This window comes from Capra hircus, chromosome 9 (assembly GCF_001704415.2).
Source record: "Capra hircus breed San Clemente chromosome 9, ASM170441v1, whole genome shotgun sequence".
In the NCBI taxonomy this organism is placed as follows: Eukaryota; Metazoa; Chordata; class Mammalia; order Artiodactyla; family Bovidae; genus Capra; species Capra hircus.
The window spans coordinates 15,575,489-15,593,825 of record NC_030816.1 but is presented as its reverse complement, the minus strand read 5'-3'; the positions used below and the strand labels follow the sequence as shown (position 1 = coordinate 15,593,825).

Here is an 18,337-nt window from a genome sequence, read left to right as displayed (position 1 = left end):
CCAATTTGATAGGGGACTCTATTGACCTCATAACAGCAGGAGTTGCAATATAAAAGACATTAGGAATAAACAGACAGTAATGATATACTGAGAAATGTCTTAACTCTGCCTATAACACAGAATAAAAAGGAAAAATTTTCTGTTATATTTCTTTGAGGTCTAGGATGAAATTAAAACCCCAGGGAACTTCAATTTTGTTTCAGTATCCTTCAATAATTATTTTTTATTAAAAATAAATAATATTTCCTTCAGCTCTTATCTTTAAACACTAAGTGAATCCTTGTTACTTCTCACAGGAATACTAAATTCAGACAAAACAATTATCTTTTCATTTTGAAATCTACAAAATAAATTATTTCTCTATGGATAGTAGGACTTTCCAGGTGGTGCTACAGGAAAAGAATCCACCTGCTAAAGCAAGAGATGTGGGCTGATCCTTGGATTGGGAAGAACCCCTGGAGGAGGGCATGGCAACCTACTCTAGTATTCTTACTGGGAAAATTCCATGGACAGAAGAGCCTGGCAGGCTACACTTTGTGGGGCTGCAAAGAGTCAGACATGATTGGGCAACTAAGCACATGGATAGGTAAGGGACACTGGTATACTTATAGACAAATGTCTTTCTCTTTAAATTTCCTGTTTTCTGTAATAAGTTTATCGTCAAGATCAAGCTGTTTATCGTCAGTTGGCTGTGAAAGGGTAGGTCAATGTTCCAGTAATGAGTCTGTTTCAGACGCTTGTTTCTTAAGCCCTTGCTTAAGAAATACTTTAGAGGCATAAAGCATTTTATGAGAGCACTGCCTGCAGGATAATGATTTATCCAAGTATTATACTCATTTGTCTAAGAAATGAAGTTGCTGCACCATCTTCCTCAATTTATGATCTTCAGTCCCAGCATGGGAGGACTAGGAAGACACGTGCAAGTGGTTAAAAAAAATGAATTAAGCATATTAAATGTCATAACAAAGAAAACATAGGATATTATAAATACAGTCTGAAACACCATATATAGAAAGTTCATACTTGACTATTAACAATGCCTTCCAAAAGGCAAGTTAACCACTTTTAAATCTTTTTACCATTTCTTCTCTGGTTGTCTTTATATCTCTTTATAATACCCTCACATTGAAATGTATTATGTTATTGATTTTATGCCTTATATTTTGATTTCATGTTATGCTGGCTTATTGTGCTTTTCTCATCCCCTTCCTCATTTATTCATTTAAGATATAGTCACTGTGTGCCAGGTCATGGGGATACAACAATTAATGAAGCAGATAAGGTCCGTGCTCTCAAAGAGCATATGGTTATATGAGGAGAGAGATAAATATGTAAATGAATTAATGAGAAAATTCAAATGTTAATGGAGTGAAATGAAGACAGTAAAGCATGGCAATATTAAGGGAAAATGTGGGTGGAATGACATACAGCTTTACATAGAGTCAGGGAAGTCTTGCTGGGAAAGAGATCTTGAGCTAGGACTGGGATAAAGGGATTCCTTTTACAGAAATCTGGGCTGTACATCCAAGATAGTAAAAAAAGCGACCCTAGAATTGAACATTTTTCCATTATGATAGTAATTACATTTTACATAAAATTTGATGCATTTGCATACTTAAGAAATTGCTTTTGCTCCATTTCTATTAACATATCTTCATTTTTGCAGTATATAAGATATGGATTTCATTGTTTTAAAATCTCCTTTCCAACTTTTCCGTTTTACAGTTTTGTCATCTAAACTTTGGAATTTTTTTTTTCCTTCGTCACAATGTATTTTTAATATCCTCACGCTCAATTTTAAGACAAAGCAATTTTAATACTAGGTGGACACCACATGCCCTTGCAGCAGACCGCTTTTCTTGACAAGTTATGAAGTAGCTCAAGGAGGTACGGTTAAGGCTGTATTACTGAATGGTGCTGGTAAATAGAACACAATTTTTTTTGTCATGTTGCAACCTTTGTTTCCAATTTAGTGACTGCTGCTATGGAATCAGATAGCAACAATGACAACATTATTAGGTTTGTTTTTTAAAACTATGATTTAGTAGCAACAGAGGTTCCCAATTTTAACCCCTTGGCAACAAGATCCAAGTTCCCTCATTTGCACATTAGCATCTAAGTGTCAAGGGATTAAATAACCAGCACAAAAGATACTGCACTTCTGATTGTAGCATTTGGCAGAACTGAAGGGAAAGGAAGTTGTGCTACATGGTGAAGGGACTGTGGGCAACAGAAAGAAGACGCCGGAGAAGACAGGGTGTCAGATGAAGTCTTCGTAGTCTTGTGCGTATCCGCCGTCGTAACCGCCATAATCTGCCAGATCATCTTTCATGGTGGCCTTTAAACCCCCTCCAGGAACCACACCTTTCTTCTTCTTTTTGGCTTGGCTTTGCTTTTCTTGCTTCTGTTTTTCACTGCAGAGCACAGTCAATGAATTGGTAATCTTTTTCAAGTCATCAATTTCCAATGAAATACAAACGTCTCGAACTAAGGCTTCCAAAAAATCGGCGTAATATAGTGACTTTTCATATTGTGTAATTTTATCTTTTAGTAACTTTCCAAACTCTGTTAAGTCATCTCTTGAGGATGGGTTCATAGCATCTATTCCATAAACTGTATTATTAACACCAAAAGTTTCTTTTGCTAATTCAAGGTCAGACTCTTCGTGTAATTTCTTAAGCCTCAGTTTATCTGCTAATTGTTCTTCTGGAGTTAGCACTTTAGGTTCTTCAGGTCCTTCTAATCTCTTTTTAATTTCCTCTTGCCTTTTCTTCTGCTGCCGTTCTTTCTCTTTTATTTTCTCTGCTATTTTTTTCTTCTCTGAAATTTTTACTTCTGGTTTTACTTCTGCTGCTTCTTTTTTTTCATCTTCATCATCATCCCAGTTTTCCTTGACGTCCTTGTCCTCGTCCTCGCCCTCCCAGCGGTCCCCGCCGGCAGTGCCGCCGCCCCCCACCTTCCGCACCGGGTCTTCCACTGCGAACGTGTCCGCGTCGGATCCGCGCTCGTCGCCCGCGCGGGGAACGCTGGGACCGCTGCGGACCCAACGCCGAGGCCCCGCCCACTCAGCGGCCGCTAAACTTTGGAATTGTTGATGCTAACAACTCTATTTTATGTTCTGTAACCCAAACTATAACCCAATTTTCCATAAGTTCATTCTAAAAATGCAAAAGAAAACAGTGTTTACATTACTGTGAGTAGTAAGATCTTGCTCTTTACAGAACCAATGGTTTGCCAGGAGTTTTTTTCTTTTGTGTACAGGTTTTTATTTTTCCTCATTTCCCGTATTTTTTTTCTTTTCCCTCTACTATTTGGTTTATCATACTTTTATTTTTTAATCTACCAATCAAGCATTCTATTAGCTTCACCTTTTCTCTAGAGGCTCTCTCATGATTTTTTTGTGGTTTTGTTTGCCGTCTAGACCTTTTACATAACTATCATCTGGAGACTTTCTCTGTTTTTCATATTTTATCCTCCAATTTCCTGAATCACACATCTTTTTCTTTGTATCACTAGAATAGTTTGGACTACAAGGAACAAAACTACACCGAGATGACCCAAGTAATTACAGAAATAATCACCTCACACAAAGAAGGCCTGAGATGGAGTGATTCTAGGGCTGTTTAATTCAATAACTAAATGGAAGCAAGGATGTAATTACTTTCCATCTTTCTGCTTTGCCAGCCTGAGAGTTATCATCTTTGTCCAACTATCTTGCTGCTGTCAGGATGGCGACATGGAGGTCACAATTCTAAGGATCACACAGGCATGAAAATATCATCTCTTTTTTATTTCTCTACTTCAAGGTTAAAAAAACAACCTAGAAGCCTATGCAGATATCTGCTCTTGTCTCATTCCTAAATGAAACATTGGCAAAGAAAATGAAATTAGTATGATTGGCTTAAATAATCAAAATTTACCTATAAGGTAGGAGCTAGGATTACCATTCCAAGACCATCTGGGAGAAAGAGAGACAACTACCCAGTCCCTTCCCGACTCCAAAAGCAGAAGAATGGAAATATTGGCTATTGAAATACTTTTTTTTTTTTGGACTGAGACCACACTGTTCTGAGCCACATTGCCAGAAAGAGTATCCTAAGAAGTGCACAGAGGTAGGTTTTGGTGGTCCCTGCATATGTGAAAATGTCTCAGTTTTATCTCCCAAAAGACAGGTAATTGTCTACTTTCGGATTCTCAGAATGGAAAAAGGTGTTTCCTCAGGACTTTGAAGGAATTTCTCCATGTCAACCAGGATCCAGTGATGAGAATTTCCAAACAGGACTTTTTAGGTGATCAGCTTAATCCTCGGAAGGTTTTTAGGATGTACTCCTTATTCTTGGTGTGCTACAGTTTCTTAATGTAATGTGTTTTGTTTTTTCATTCAGTGCCGTTCACCTTTGAATCTAGGGTTTTATGATCTACTTCCACTCTGGGATATTTAGTGTTATTGATCAAATGATGATTTCCTCCCACTGCTCTTTTTCATTCTCTCTTTCTGGAAATTCTTTTAATTGCATGTTGGACGAAGATGTCATGAACTGGTCTTCTAAGTTTTATTTTTTTCTCTTTTTTCTCTTTGCTCTTACATTTTCACCTCTTTTTAATTGTTGTGATTTCTGAGAGGTGATCTTCATTTTATCACTCCATCCTCAGCTGAATTTTTATTTTTGTAATCATATTTAAAATTTTCACGATCTTTTAAATTTACTCCTATTATTACTTTTTTATTGCAGGGTATTGTTTCAGATATAGACATGATATCTCCTCCAGTCTCAACTGCACTTATACTAAAGTCTACTTGTCTCATTATTTACTACTAACAGGCAGATAATGTGTTTTCTCATTTCTGAATTGACAAAAGGATTGAGGGGAACGTTCATGGTTCTATTTCTATACAGAGATATTAACTTTATAAAGCCATTACTCTTCGGCTGACGAGACTAATTCAGGCAGAGTGGAGAATGCTTTTGCAAGGACCAACAACATATGGCAGCTCGGATGCTGAGTTCAGTGGTGTATCCTGGGGACATCATCAAGGTTTGCCACTGTCAAAATCGCAAAGATGCTGAATTTGTGTAGTTCTCTTTCTCTTTCCTATTCTTTATAGCTATTTTTTCCTGTTTTCTCTAAACCCAAACTGGTCACTGCTCTCACTTTATCTACTCTGAGATTCTTTTCAGGCCTTTCTTTCCCCAAAGTATGTCTAGTTTACTTATCCTACTCATCTATTAAATCTGCTAATCTGTAAGATTTCAAAATTAGCTGATTAGTTCATGTTTAGATGTGAATGATTAATGATCCGAAGAGAGATCTTGAAAACTCAATAACCTTTAATTGGCATAAATGAGAAGAGTATTTTTGAGAATCTTTCCAGGGCCCCTTGTTTTGTCTGGGCAGACTCTCAGAAGCTCTAGCCCAGACACATTTAAAACAGTAATCAGCAACTTAATGTCTTAATTCTGAAGAGATTTATTATACCAAAAATGACTTGTAAGTGTATTCACTTGATATAGATCTACATATACATTGTATACATACATTCTCTGTTTTTAGGCATAGGAGTATATATGTCTTTCCATGTTTTTCAAGATCTAGATACAAATTACAGCCAATCTCTACACAATAAAGCCTCCAGAGAAAGAAAGTTATTATAATTGTTATATTTCGTATCTTTCTTCCTTCTCAAAACCATCTAATGTCATTTTGACTGCAACTTGAAGTCTTTTATAATATTGCCCAAAGGAATTTGTTAAACATAAATGAGAGTGTTGCACTTGTTATGTATTGATGACTGATTTAAGAATGCACTTAGAAGCGTATGGGACTTCCATGGTGGCTCAGGTGGTAAAGAATCTGCCTGCAATGCAGGAGACCTGGTTTAGATCCCTGGGTCGGGAAGGTTCACTGGAGAAGGGAATGGCTACCCACTCTAGTGTTCTTGCCTGGAAAATCCCATGGATGGAGGAGCCTGGCAGGCTACGGTCCACGTGGTCACAAGGAGTTGGACATGATTGAGTGACTTTCACTTTCACTTCATTTTAGAAGCATATATCTAGTTTCTCAATGTGACTATTGTAAACAAATTCACAATATATGAAGGACAGATGCACTGAAGGAAAGAGTTATATATATATATATATATATAGTGCAGTGCAGCTGCTATGATGAAGATAAAGAGGAGATTAAATACTTTAAGACTGCAGGAAAGACCTTCAGAGCTCGTAAAAACTTGGAAACTCTGGTAAAACAACAACCCATGAGAAGTACAGTAAGCATGACATGGAATGGATGGATAATTTTTAGAATTTTTAAGTAGAAAATGATTGCTTTACAGTATTGTGTTGATTTCTACCATACATCAACATGAATCAGCCATAAGTATCCATATGTCGCCACCCTCTTGAACCACCCTCCTACCTCCCACCCCCAGAGGAATGAATTGTAATTGGTTCTTTACATGGATCCAACTCAGTAGGGTCCAACACCACCACTCAAACATAATCTCCAGGATCAATCTTTCTTATCCTTTCTTCTCAGCATCTTGTGAAGATTTCATAGTTTTCAGTCATTTTCAAATATTGAAAAATGGAATCTAATGTAAAATACTAATTTTACTTATAATTCAAGGCTTCGCTCCTTTTCTTAACTCAAGCCTAACCCAAGGCTTAAGATCAGGGATGGAAAGGAGAATCAGAGAAAGAGAGGACAACTAGGCAGCACCTGAGGTCAAGTGCAGATTTAAGAGAGAACCACCCATGTGTGCAGAAAACCTCCTTTAAAATGTTGCTGCTTATTTGCAAAATCTTGCCTGACTCTTTTGCAACCCCATGGCGTAGCCGACCAAGCTCCTTGTCCAGACCCTTCTGTTTAGATCATGAAATGTAACAACTGAAGCCCATTTTATTTCTTCTTACCGTTTCTCCTGTGGCATTGCGCAAAACGATTTAAATGAGTGATAATGTGAACAGGGGATTTTCATATCTCAAATGTTTAGAATGTATGTGTGTGAAAACATAAATAATATACCCTCATTCCTGCAAAACTGAAGTGAGGAAACAGAGTTTGGAGTGTTGATAGAGATTGAGGTTACCCTGGAGGAAAATAAGATATGCTAATGAATATTTATGTTCTCAATAAATATGTGAAGAACTTCTACGATGGATATATAGTTAAAATTGGAGGGTTGAACTCAGGTTTGAGGCAATAAGGAATTGAAATATCTGAATGTGTTCAACATTCAGTTGGAAATAGCTGTTTAATAAGCACTCTGTGAGAAGTTCCTTTTTTAAAAATTAAGTTAATGTTGATTTCATGATGCATATATATTTAAAGTTCTGTGGTTTACTAGTAAAACTTTGAATTAAAATTATTTATTTTCCTGCTTTTAAAGATTATGCATATTGATGTACATTGTATTAAATAAGAAGACATTTTTAAGAAAGAAATTTAAAAATTAATACCTACAATTCTACCATCTAGAAATAACAACTACTGCTGTGTTTGATATCTTTTAAATTTCTTTTCTATGCAAATATAAATTTACATACATATTTTACAAACATAGCATATACAATATATTTATAATTTGAATTTTTAACCATAATTTTTAACAACATGTCATAATTCTTTTGCTATTATAAATAGTGCCACAAGAAAAAATCCTTGCACATGTATCTTAGGTACTGCTGTGATATGAATTTTTGTCTCTGCTCCCACTGCAAAGGATACAAATGTTGAAATCCTAACACCCAGTGTAACTATATTAGGAGGTGGGAACTCTGAAAGTGTTTCACTCATGAGGGTGGAGCCTGCTTGAATTAAATTAGTGTCCTTATGAAATAAGTCCTTCTGAGCTCCCTAGCTCCATCTGCCATGGAAAGATAAAACAGGAAGTCTGTAACCTGAAAGAAGGCTCTCATCCAATCACACTGGCACCCTGATCTCAGACTTTCAGCTTCTAGAACTGTGAGAAATAAATGTTTATTGTTCATAAGCCACCCACACTATAACAGACTGATAGGAACATACAAGTTCATTATATCTCTGATACAACTGTATTTTTATTTTTATCTTTTTATCATTTAATGAATTTTGCCATAACTTATAGTTTATCTAAAATTAATATGCTACCTTGGTTTTCTTTTGATTAGTTTTTGCAAAATATATCTCCTCCCATCATTTTAAGGGGAAGAAAATGGCAACCCATTCCAGAACTCTTGCCTAGAAAGTCCCATGGATGGAGGAGCCTGGTAGGCTACAGTCCACGGGGTTGCAAAGAGTCGGACATGACTGAGCGACTTCACTTTCACTTTTCACTTTCATGCATTGGTGAAGGAAATGGCAACCCACTCTAGTATTCTTGCCTGGAGAATCCCAGGGACAGAGGAGCCTGGTGGGCTACTGTCTATGGGGTCACATAGAGTCGGACACAACTCAAGTGACTTAGCAGCAGCAGCAGCAGCAGCAGCATCATTTTAATTTCAATACATATGTGTGTGTATATGTACATGTGTTGTGTGTGTGTGTGTAAGAGTGTTTTGGATGTTCTTCTTATCAGCAACATAAAGCTTGATTTCTGTAAAAAAAATCTAACCCAACAATCTGTTTTTCAATAGTTGGATTTAATCCATTTACATATATTGGAGCTAATGATTATAATTAATGGTTAACAGCATGGGTTTACTCTTGCAACTTGTCTTGTATTTTCTACTTTTTATATATATATATGTTTTCATTTCTTATTTTTCTTCTTTCCTGCCTCCTGCTGGATTATTTCTTTTTATTCTTCTATTATTTTTAGAAATTTCATTCAGCTCAACATTAATTTGGCATTTTATGTATATAAAATGAATTATATATTAGCTAATTCTTTCAAACAGTTCCATGAGTTATACGCTACTAGTATGTTAATTTTATGGGTAAAGGAAAATGAGCCCTAGAGAGAGAAAATAATTAGCCTAAAGTTACAAAGTAAGTAAAAGAGCCAGAATTCAACTCAAACATTTTTGCTCCAGAGTCTATGCTCTTCCCAACCACAGGGCTAAATCAGTGCCATGGAGCAAACTGTAGAGTTTTGGACAAGGCTATAGGATATCTGGGGACAATATCACATACCATGCAGTGAACAACAGTGAGAAAGTCTTCATTAGGAAGTGGCATTTGAGCAAAGACTTGAAGGGGTGATGAAGCAAGTTATACAGATACCTGGGAAAAGAGAATTCCAGGTAATATATGTATGGAGAATATTAGAAAATATACTACTAAGCCCTGTGGTGAAGGCCACAGACAAGGAGTCCTTGTGTCTGTGAGCAAGCAAGGGTTAAATGATGATAGTGAGCAAACAAGAGGATAGGTCGTGTAGAGCCTTTTAGGTTATAGAAACAACTTTTGCTTTATTGGACCACAGACACACCCATTCACTTGTGCACTGCAGAACTGCAGAGTAGACTGGTTCCAACAGACTATAAGGATTACAGAGCCTAAAATATGTATTATCTGACTCCTTACAAAAGAGTTTGCCAGCCTCCATTCTACTCCACTGATGTTTGTTGAATGAATGAAAAAAACCTCAATTTTGATACTTTATCATATAATTATATTATCATAGACCACATAATGTATATTTTCTAATATTCTCCATACATATATTAATGTATAAATGTAATATAGATTCATACAAATAAAATGTATATTGTAGATATATTAATTTTATGTATATTAGATGCATAAGTACATTATATAATATATAAATATGATTTAATAGCACAACTCTATATGCTATACAATTGTATACACCTTATAACATTATATAAACAACAGGGAGGACTGGCCTGCTGCAGTTCATGGGGTTGCAAAGAGTCAGACATGACTGGGTGACTGAACAGCAACAACTACAATAATAATATATATTTTTAGCACTCCATAACTCATACATATATGTGTACATATTAAAAACTCTTATACATATAAGTGTGGTATTAAAAAATATGCATGTCTCCACAACTTTTATTCTCTTTTCTCAATGAAATTCTAAAATAGGAACTAGGCCTTATAATTTCTTTATTATTTAGTTCTGGTGCTAAAGTGTTTAATAAATACTTGAGGTGCATAAAATTGTTCGAGTTATAGTAATTCTTAACCCACTGACCTTTATAACCAGTTGCTCTTAAATTGAAGGCTTATGTCAGAGATTTAGAAGAAAAATATGAAGTTGAATAAAATAAATGATTCAAGTATAAATCAGTAACTTATTGATGGAACAATTATATGTTGCATGATAAATACACTGTCCTCTGTGAGTTGTTATTAAGCAGTCTCCCAGAGCTACTGAACTTCTTAAAGTGCCCTATTAGCCACAGATAGTTACACAAACGGGGTAGCTAGCTTGAGGTACTATTGAATCAGAACTTTCTGTGTTAGTTTTATATGCTTCTTTTCCACAGGGGTTTTCCATTTTAAAAGCTATCGACATTGATGGATTAAAAAGTAACATGGCCAATACTGCTTGAAACCATGTAGTCCCAAACTATACGCAGCTTCATTGAAGAAGTGTAACTCTTGTTTAAAAAGAAAATGTAAGTGAGAGAAGTGATAGCAACTTGGAGGAAGCGAAATCCACAAGAGAAGGGCACTGATGTGTTTTAAGTTTGAGAAAAAAATGTCTGATTATGTGTTCTAAGAGGAAAAATCTACAGTAGAGTTATTTTAGAGCTAAATCCCATGGACAGAGGAGCCTGGAAGGCTGAAGTCCATGGGGTCACTGAGGGTCAGACACGACTGAGCGACTTCACTTTCATGCACTGGAGAAGGAAATGGTAACCCATTCCAGTGTTCTTGCCTGGAGAATCCCAGGGATGGGGGATCCTGGTGGGCTGCCGTCTATGGGGTCGCACAGAGTCGGACATGACTGAAATGACTTAGCAGCAGCAGCAGCAGTCTCTTCAATTGTAATTTGTCGCTAGCTATTTGACTATGCCAAAGCCTTTGACTGTGTGGATCACAATAAACTGTGGAAAATTCTGAAAGAGATGGGAATACCAGACCACCTAAACTGCCTCTTGAGAAATCTGTATGCAGTTCAGGAAGTAACAGTTAGAACTGGACATGGAACAACAGACTGGTTCCAAATAGGAAAAGGAGTCCGTCAAGGCTGTATATTGTCACCCTGCTTATTTAACTTCTATGCAGAGTACATCATGAGAAACGCTGGACTGGAAGAAACAAGCTGGAATCAAGATTGCCGGGAGAAATATCAATCACCTCAGATATGCAGATGACACCACCCTTATGGCAGAAAGTGAAGAGGAGCTAAAAAGCCTCTTGATGAAAGTGAAAGAGGAAAGTGAAAAAGTTGGCTTAAAGCTCAAAATTCAGAAAACGAAGATCATGGCATCCGGTCCCATCACTTCATGGGAAATAGATGGGGAAACAGTGGAAACAGTGTCAGACTTTATTTTTGGGGGCTCCAAAATCACCGCAGATGTTGACTGCAGCCATGAAATTAAAAGACGCTTACTCCTTGGAAGGAAAGCTATGATCAACCTAGATAGCATATTCAAAAGCAGAGATACTACTTTGCCTACTAAGGTCCATCTAGTCAAGGCTATGGTTTTTCCTGTGGTCATGTAGGGATGTGAGAGTTGGACTGTGAAGAAGGCTGAGTGCTGAAGAATTAATGCTTTTGAACTGTGATGTTGGAGAAGACTCTTGAGAGTCCCTTGGACTGCAAGGAGGTCCAACCAGTCCATTCTGAAGGAGATCAGCCCTGGAATTTCTTTGGAGGGAATGATGCTAAAGCTAAAACTCCAGTACTTTGGCCACCTCATGCGAAGAGTTGACTCATTGGAAAAGACCCTGATGCTGGGAGGGATTGGAGGCAGGAGAAGAAGGGAATGACAGAGGATGAGATGGCTGGATGGCATCACTGACTCGATGGACATGAATCTGAGTGAACTCCGGGAGTTGGTGATGGACAGGGAGGCCTGGTGTGCTGCGATTCATGCGGTCGCAGAGTCGGACACGACTGAGCGACTGAACTGAACTGAACTGATCACAGTGTAACATGAAAAGCGCTGTGATAGGAAACCACAGGATTTTTCTGGGGCTTGGGTAGGAGTGGAGTAGAGGAGCTGGTTAGAGAAACTGAGCCGAATCTGAGTAGGAATTAGCTAAATGAAGAAGAAAGGGAAGGGCATTCCAGAGACCAAGAAGAGCATGTATGAACACACAGAGGCATGAAACACTTCTCAAGAATACAAGTAGCTCAGTGTGCTTGGTGCTTTTCATCATGATCCATGTAATAGAGACAGTTTAAAGAGGTAAGGACCAAATCATGAAGGGCCTGAGAATTTTGGGCACACATTGAATGGGAGTAGTATGATCAGATCTGTATTTTAAAAAGATTGCTCTGTACCCCAGAAGAAAGATGGGAAGAAGCCATGAATTAATTCACAGAAGAAATGCAAATGGCCAATAAATTATGAAAACTTAGCTTCCTTAAGTATCAAAGAAATGCAATAAAACAACCAAATACAATTTTTTACCTATCAGGTGGGCAAAGATTAAACTGAATAATACTGCCCAGTGTTGGAAAAGATGTGAGTAAAAGGACATTCAGAAACCACTCGTTGGTAATATAAATTGAAAAAAATGGGGTAGGTGAGAGAGGTATAGCAATTTATATTACAAATCAGAAACTTAAAAAATGTATATCCTCTTTTGCTTCCCAATTCCATATCTAGGAAGTTATTCCATGGGAATAATAAAATAACCTTCATCAAGATGTTTGTAAAAGGATGTTTATCACAGCATTGTTTTTAATAGTGAAATAATTGAAGACAGGTTAAGTGTTCTAGTGAGAGACTGTGAAATAAATCATGTTACAGCCACACAGTGGAATACCACATAGCTGTTAAAATGATGCTATTGATGCATGTTTATTGACATGGAAAGATGTTCATTATAAACGTTAGTGAAAAAGCAGATTCCTGAAGAGTATATAGAGCATTCCAATTTTGTAAATTAAAAAAAAAAATGTTCAAGCATCAGAGTAAACTGCATAGAAAAAAATTTAGAAGGTCATATACCGAAAGATTATCTCTGGGTAGTAGAGTTATTGGTGATTTTTTTCTTTTTTTTTTCTGGTGTATATTCTAATTTTTTAAAAAGTAAACGTGCATTACTTGTGTGATTTTTTTAAGTAAAATTAAGAATAAACAAACAAACAAAAATAAAGAGTACTCTGGCAGAAATGTGAAGAAATTAACTGGGGAGAGCAAGACTGGAAGAAGACTGATTGCAGTGGTACAGGCCAGAGATCTCAAAGAATGAAGCCAAAGCAGGCAGAACAGGGCTGGAAAGATGGGGACAAAGGTGAGATATGTTGAAGAGGTAGAATCTTTAGGACTGTTGACTAATTGGATATGTAGATGAGTGAGGATATAAGTGGTCGACAAACCTACGAGGCTTATCAGAGCATGCATTGGAGAAGGAAATGGCCACCCACTCCAGTGTTCCTGCCTGGAGAATCCCAGGGACGGGGGAGCCTGGTGGGCTGCCGTCTATGGGGTCACACAGAGTCGGACACGACTGAAGCGACTTAGCAGCAGCAGCATGTCTAAGTTTTAAAGTAATGATAAACATTACCTGGTAACACACAGAATTAAAAATCTCTATGTTGCACCATGGACACTATTTGAATCAGTGTCACTTGTCTAATGACTACACAACCCATATAAGTGACACAGTTCACAAATGCACAAATACTCCCCAAGGGAACACAAAATGCTAAACTTTATTATATCAGCTTAAATATGTTTTAGCTTGTTCAAGGCATCGTGTCCATATGATTGACACTCCAACGTGTCTGGGAAAAAAAGATGGAAGTTTACATGATCACAGTTACAGAAAGAAGTTGCTGAACCAACTGATTTCTTGAACTACAAATGGTAATGTGCAGGACCTTAGGTATCCCACTCTTTTGGCATATGTATTGGTGTATTTTCCACTGAGTAAAACCCAATGGACTCTTCCAGTGCCCACAAGGCTAGTAGATTTTCTCTTTTGCTTTTATGCTTAAAAAAAAAAAAAAATACTGCCTAGTGTGTAGAGTTTGGCAAAGGGACACTCTTTCTGCCCTTAGACTTTGAACATCAACTACCAGCTTTGGATCTTTTGTTCCTATATTCCAATTTTTATTACAAAATAGACAACAATTCTCTCAGGTATAAGAATTTTAAATTTTGTAGAAAAACTGTGGCTGAGGCATGAGGGTGGGAATTGACAAGGGATTTGTACCAATCTTGTTACTTGGAACAAAAGACAAAAGACATTTTTCCGATGGAGGACTTGTACTCTTTTCTTCTGGGAACCATGTGAAATTTATTTGTTTTTACCTTAGGAAACAAGAGACAGAAAGCACTTTCCTTAATAAGTCTAAGAGTATGTGGAGAAAGAAATGTTGAGTCTCAGTATACAAGAAAGAAGAGGGAACTAATACTGAGAACTGAATGTGCATGACACTGATAGAAGCTTTTTAAAAGTTATCACTTTTAACCATGACAAGAACTTTATAGATCAGAGAGCTGAGCTTTAGAGATATTAACAAAATTCTTCAATTCATCCCACTATGCTTTGGTCTACAACTATTAGAATTTTTGATTCAAACTTACACATAAAGAATTCACATTGCATGAAATTCAGAGCTAAGGGTGGGCTCCAGTGTTGATTGATTTGAGCTAAATAGGTTATCAAGGATTCAACAACAGCAACAAAACCTGTTAGCCCAAGTATATCCAGTAAATTTGCAAGATATAAAATCAACACATAAAAATCAATTGCATTTCTAATCAATAAAAATGAATAATCCCAAAGGGAAACTAAGAAAACAATTATATTTATAATAGCATCTAAAAGCACAAAATTGTTAGGAATAGACTTAACCAGGAGGTAAAAGATTCATACACTGAAAACTTCAAAATATTGTAAAATAAATTAAAGACAAATAAATGGAAAGATATCCATGTTCACAGATTGAAAGAATTAATATTATTAAAATTTTCATGCTACCCAAAATAATCTATATATTCAATGCAATTCTTATCACAATTCTAGCATCCTATTATATAGAAGGAGAAAAAACAAGCCTCAAATTCACATGGAAGAGAAAGGATCTTGAAAAGCCAAAAGGATCTTGTTAAAGAAGACTAAAGCTGGAGGCCTCATACTTTCTGATTTCAAAACATATTACGAAACTGCAGTATTCAAAACAGTATAGTACTGGCATAAAGACAGACAGATAGGCTAATGGAATAGAATGGAGAGACTTGAAAGAAATTTAGGTTGTTGTTGTTCCATCACCCAGTCATGTCACTCTTTGTGACCACACAGACTGCAGCACACGAGGCTTCCCTGTTCCTCACCATCTCCCGGAGTTTGCCCAAGTTCATGTCCAATGCATCAGTGATGCCATCTAGCCATTTCATTCTCTGATGCCCTCTTCCCCTTCTGCCCTCAATCTTTCCCAACATCAGGGAAATGCAATCAAATAATAGTCGACAAGGGTGCTAAGACTGTTGTTCAGGTGCCAACTCCTGCCTGACTCTGCAATTCCATGAACTGCAGCATGCCAGGCTTCCCTGTCCTTCACTACACAATGGAGAAAAAAAATCTCTTTAACAAAGGCAGTTGGGAAAGCTGGATATCCACATACAAAAGAATAACATTGGACTCACCTTACACCACACACAAAAATCAACTCAACATAGATAAAAGAGTTAAAAGTAAGGCCTGAAACTATAAAACTCCTAAAAGGAAACATTATGGTAAAGCTTCACAACATCGGTCTTGGCAATGATTTCTTGGACGTGACACTGAAAGCACAGACAACAAAAGCAAAAATAAACAAGTAGCGCGATTTCAAACTATGAACAGCAGAGTGAAAAGGTAACACACTGAATGGGGTAAAATATTTGAAAACTATATATTTGATAAGAGGTTAAATCTAAAATATATCAATATGAGAAACTCCTACAACTCAATGATACAAAAACAAATAACCCAATTAAAAATTCGATAAGTGACTTGTATAGACATTTCTCCAAAGAGGACATACAAACGGCCAAAAGATATGAAAAAATGCTCAATAACACTAATCATCAGGAAAATGCAAGTCAAAACCATAGGGAGATACCTCTTCTTATCTGTTAGGATGGCCAATAAAAATAAAACCAAAATAACAAGCTGTGATGCAGAGAAATTGAGACACTTGTGCACTGCTAGTGAGAATGTAAAATGGTGTAGTCACTATGGAAAACAGTATGAAGTTTCTTCAAAAAAATTATAAATAAAATTGCCATATGATTCAGCCCCATATCCTATTTCTGGGTATAACCCCAAAGAAATAAAAAACAGGATCTGAAAAAAATATTTGCCTTCTTGTGTTCATTGCAGCATTATTCACAGTGGCCAAGATGTGGAAACAAACTAAATATTCACTGATAGATGAGTGGATCAAGAAAACGCGGTATGCACATGCAGCAGAATATTATTGATTCTTAAAAATAAGAAAATGCTGTCATATGCTGCAGTATGGATGAAGCTTGAAGGCATTATGCTAAGTGGAATATGACAGTTAAAGGATAATCACTGTATTATTCTACTTTCATCTAAAGTAATCAAATTCATAGAAGCAGGAAATAAATTGGTTATCTGAGGCTGGTGGAGGGTGAGATGGGAGTTGCTGTTAAGTGGGCACAGTCTCATTCATGCAAGATGAAAAAAATCTGGTGATTTGCTGTACAACAACGTCCATATGGTTAAAAATACTGTACTGTACACTTCAAAATTGGTGAAGAGGAATTTCACAATTTATTTTTTACCACAATAAAAACAAATTGAAAAATTGAGTTCTGTTAAAAAGGAAGAACAGAGTTAGATTCTGGGTAAGCAAACAATCTATTCTATTAAAACAGCATTTTTTATTCCTGAGGAATCAAAACTATATTTCAGCATCAGAGGCTACCATGTGTTAGCCTGTGATCTACTGTTCAGTCAGTTCAGTCGCTCAGTTGTGTCTGACTCTTTGCGACCCCATGAATCGCAGCACGCCAGGCCTCCCTGTCCATCACCAACTCCCGGAGTTCACTCAGACTCACGTCCATCGAGTCAGTGATGCCATCCAGCCATCTCATCCTCGGTCGTCCCCTTCTCCTCCTGCCCCCAATCCCTCCCAGCATCAGAGTCTTTTCCAATGAGTCAACTCTTCGCGTGAGGTGGCCAAAGTACTGGAGTCACAACTTTAGCGTCATTCCTTCCAAAGAAATCCCAGGGCTGACCTCCTTTAGAATGGAATGGTTGGATCTCCTTGCAGTCCAAGGGACTCTCAAGAATCTTCTCCAACACTGCAGTTCAAAAGCAGCAATTCTTCGGCGCTCAGCCTTCTTCACAGTCCAACACTCACATCCATACACGACCACAGGAAAAATCTTAGCCTTGACTAGACAGACCTTTGTTAGCAAAGTAATGTCTCTGCTTTTGAATATGCTATCTAGGTTGGTCATATCTTTCTTTCCAAGGAGTAAGCGTCTTTTAATTTCATGGCTGCAGTCACCATCTGCAGTGATTTTGGAGCTCCCCAAAATAAAGTCTGACACTGTTTCCACTGTTTCCCCATCTATTTCCCCTGAAGTGATGGGAGCAGATCCATGATCTTCATTTTCTGAATGTTGAGCTTTAAGCCAACTTTCTCATTCTCCCCTTTCACTTTCATCAAGAGGCTTTTTAGTTCCTCTAAAATAGAAAATTTACTTTAGGTAAAAGGAATGTATATTGTATGAGCATAATATTATTAATTACCGTTTAAGTATATGTCAAACACTTATTTAAGCTCTTTATATGTGTTACCTAAGTTAACCCTCACAACAATTTTATTAAAGTACATACAGTTATGTCTATTTACTGACATGAAAATTAAGAGCAGAAAGTTAAAGCAATTTGCTTCAGGTAAGTAAAGTGTAGAAAAAGAATTCAATCACAAGCAGCATAATTGTAGAGCCCACTCTCTTGAAACACAAGAGAGAAAACTCCAAAGAGGGCTCTGTTATGAAAAAACATATGTTCGAGTTAGCCTGCCTTACGTGATTGACAGAATCGCTATAGCAGCTCAAAAGCAACAAAAATATTAACACTGATTCACAGCATCTTGTGTGATGTGTGATCACTAGGAGATAAAAGGAGGAACTGGAGGCATTAATAATATTTTGTCTCCCTTGATGTGACACTGACATACAGCCTGCTCCTTCACCGTTTAAATGTGGTATTCTCTTGACTTCCTGACAGA

The 18,337-nt window shown here is 37.0% G+C and overlaps 1 protein-coding gene across 1 annotated transcript; it reads right to left on the bottom strand.

Moving 5' to 3' along the window:
• On the bottom strand, positions 1,796 to 3,012 carry LOC102191525 (eukaryotic translation initiation factor 3 subunit J). Its single transcript, XM_013966395.2, has one exon. The coding sequence runs from the start codon at positions 2,594 to 2,596 to the stop codon at positions 2,261 to 2,263; it is 336 nt and encodes a 111-aa protein (XP_013821849.2). The 5' UTR covers positions 2,597 to 3,012; the 3' UTR covers positions 1,796 to 2,260.

What these genes read in the sequence shown, in the direction of transcription:
- LOC102191525 (XM_013966395.2), bottom strand. Translation starts at nt 2,596, where the DNA reads ATGAACCCATCCTCAAGAGATGACTTAACAGAGTTTGGAAAGTTACTA.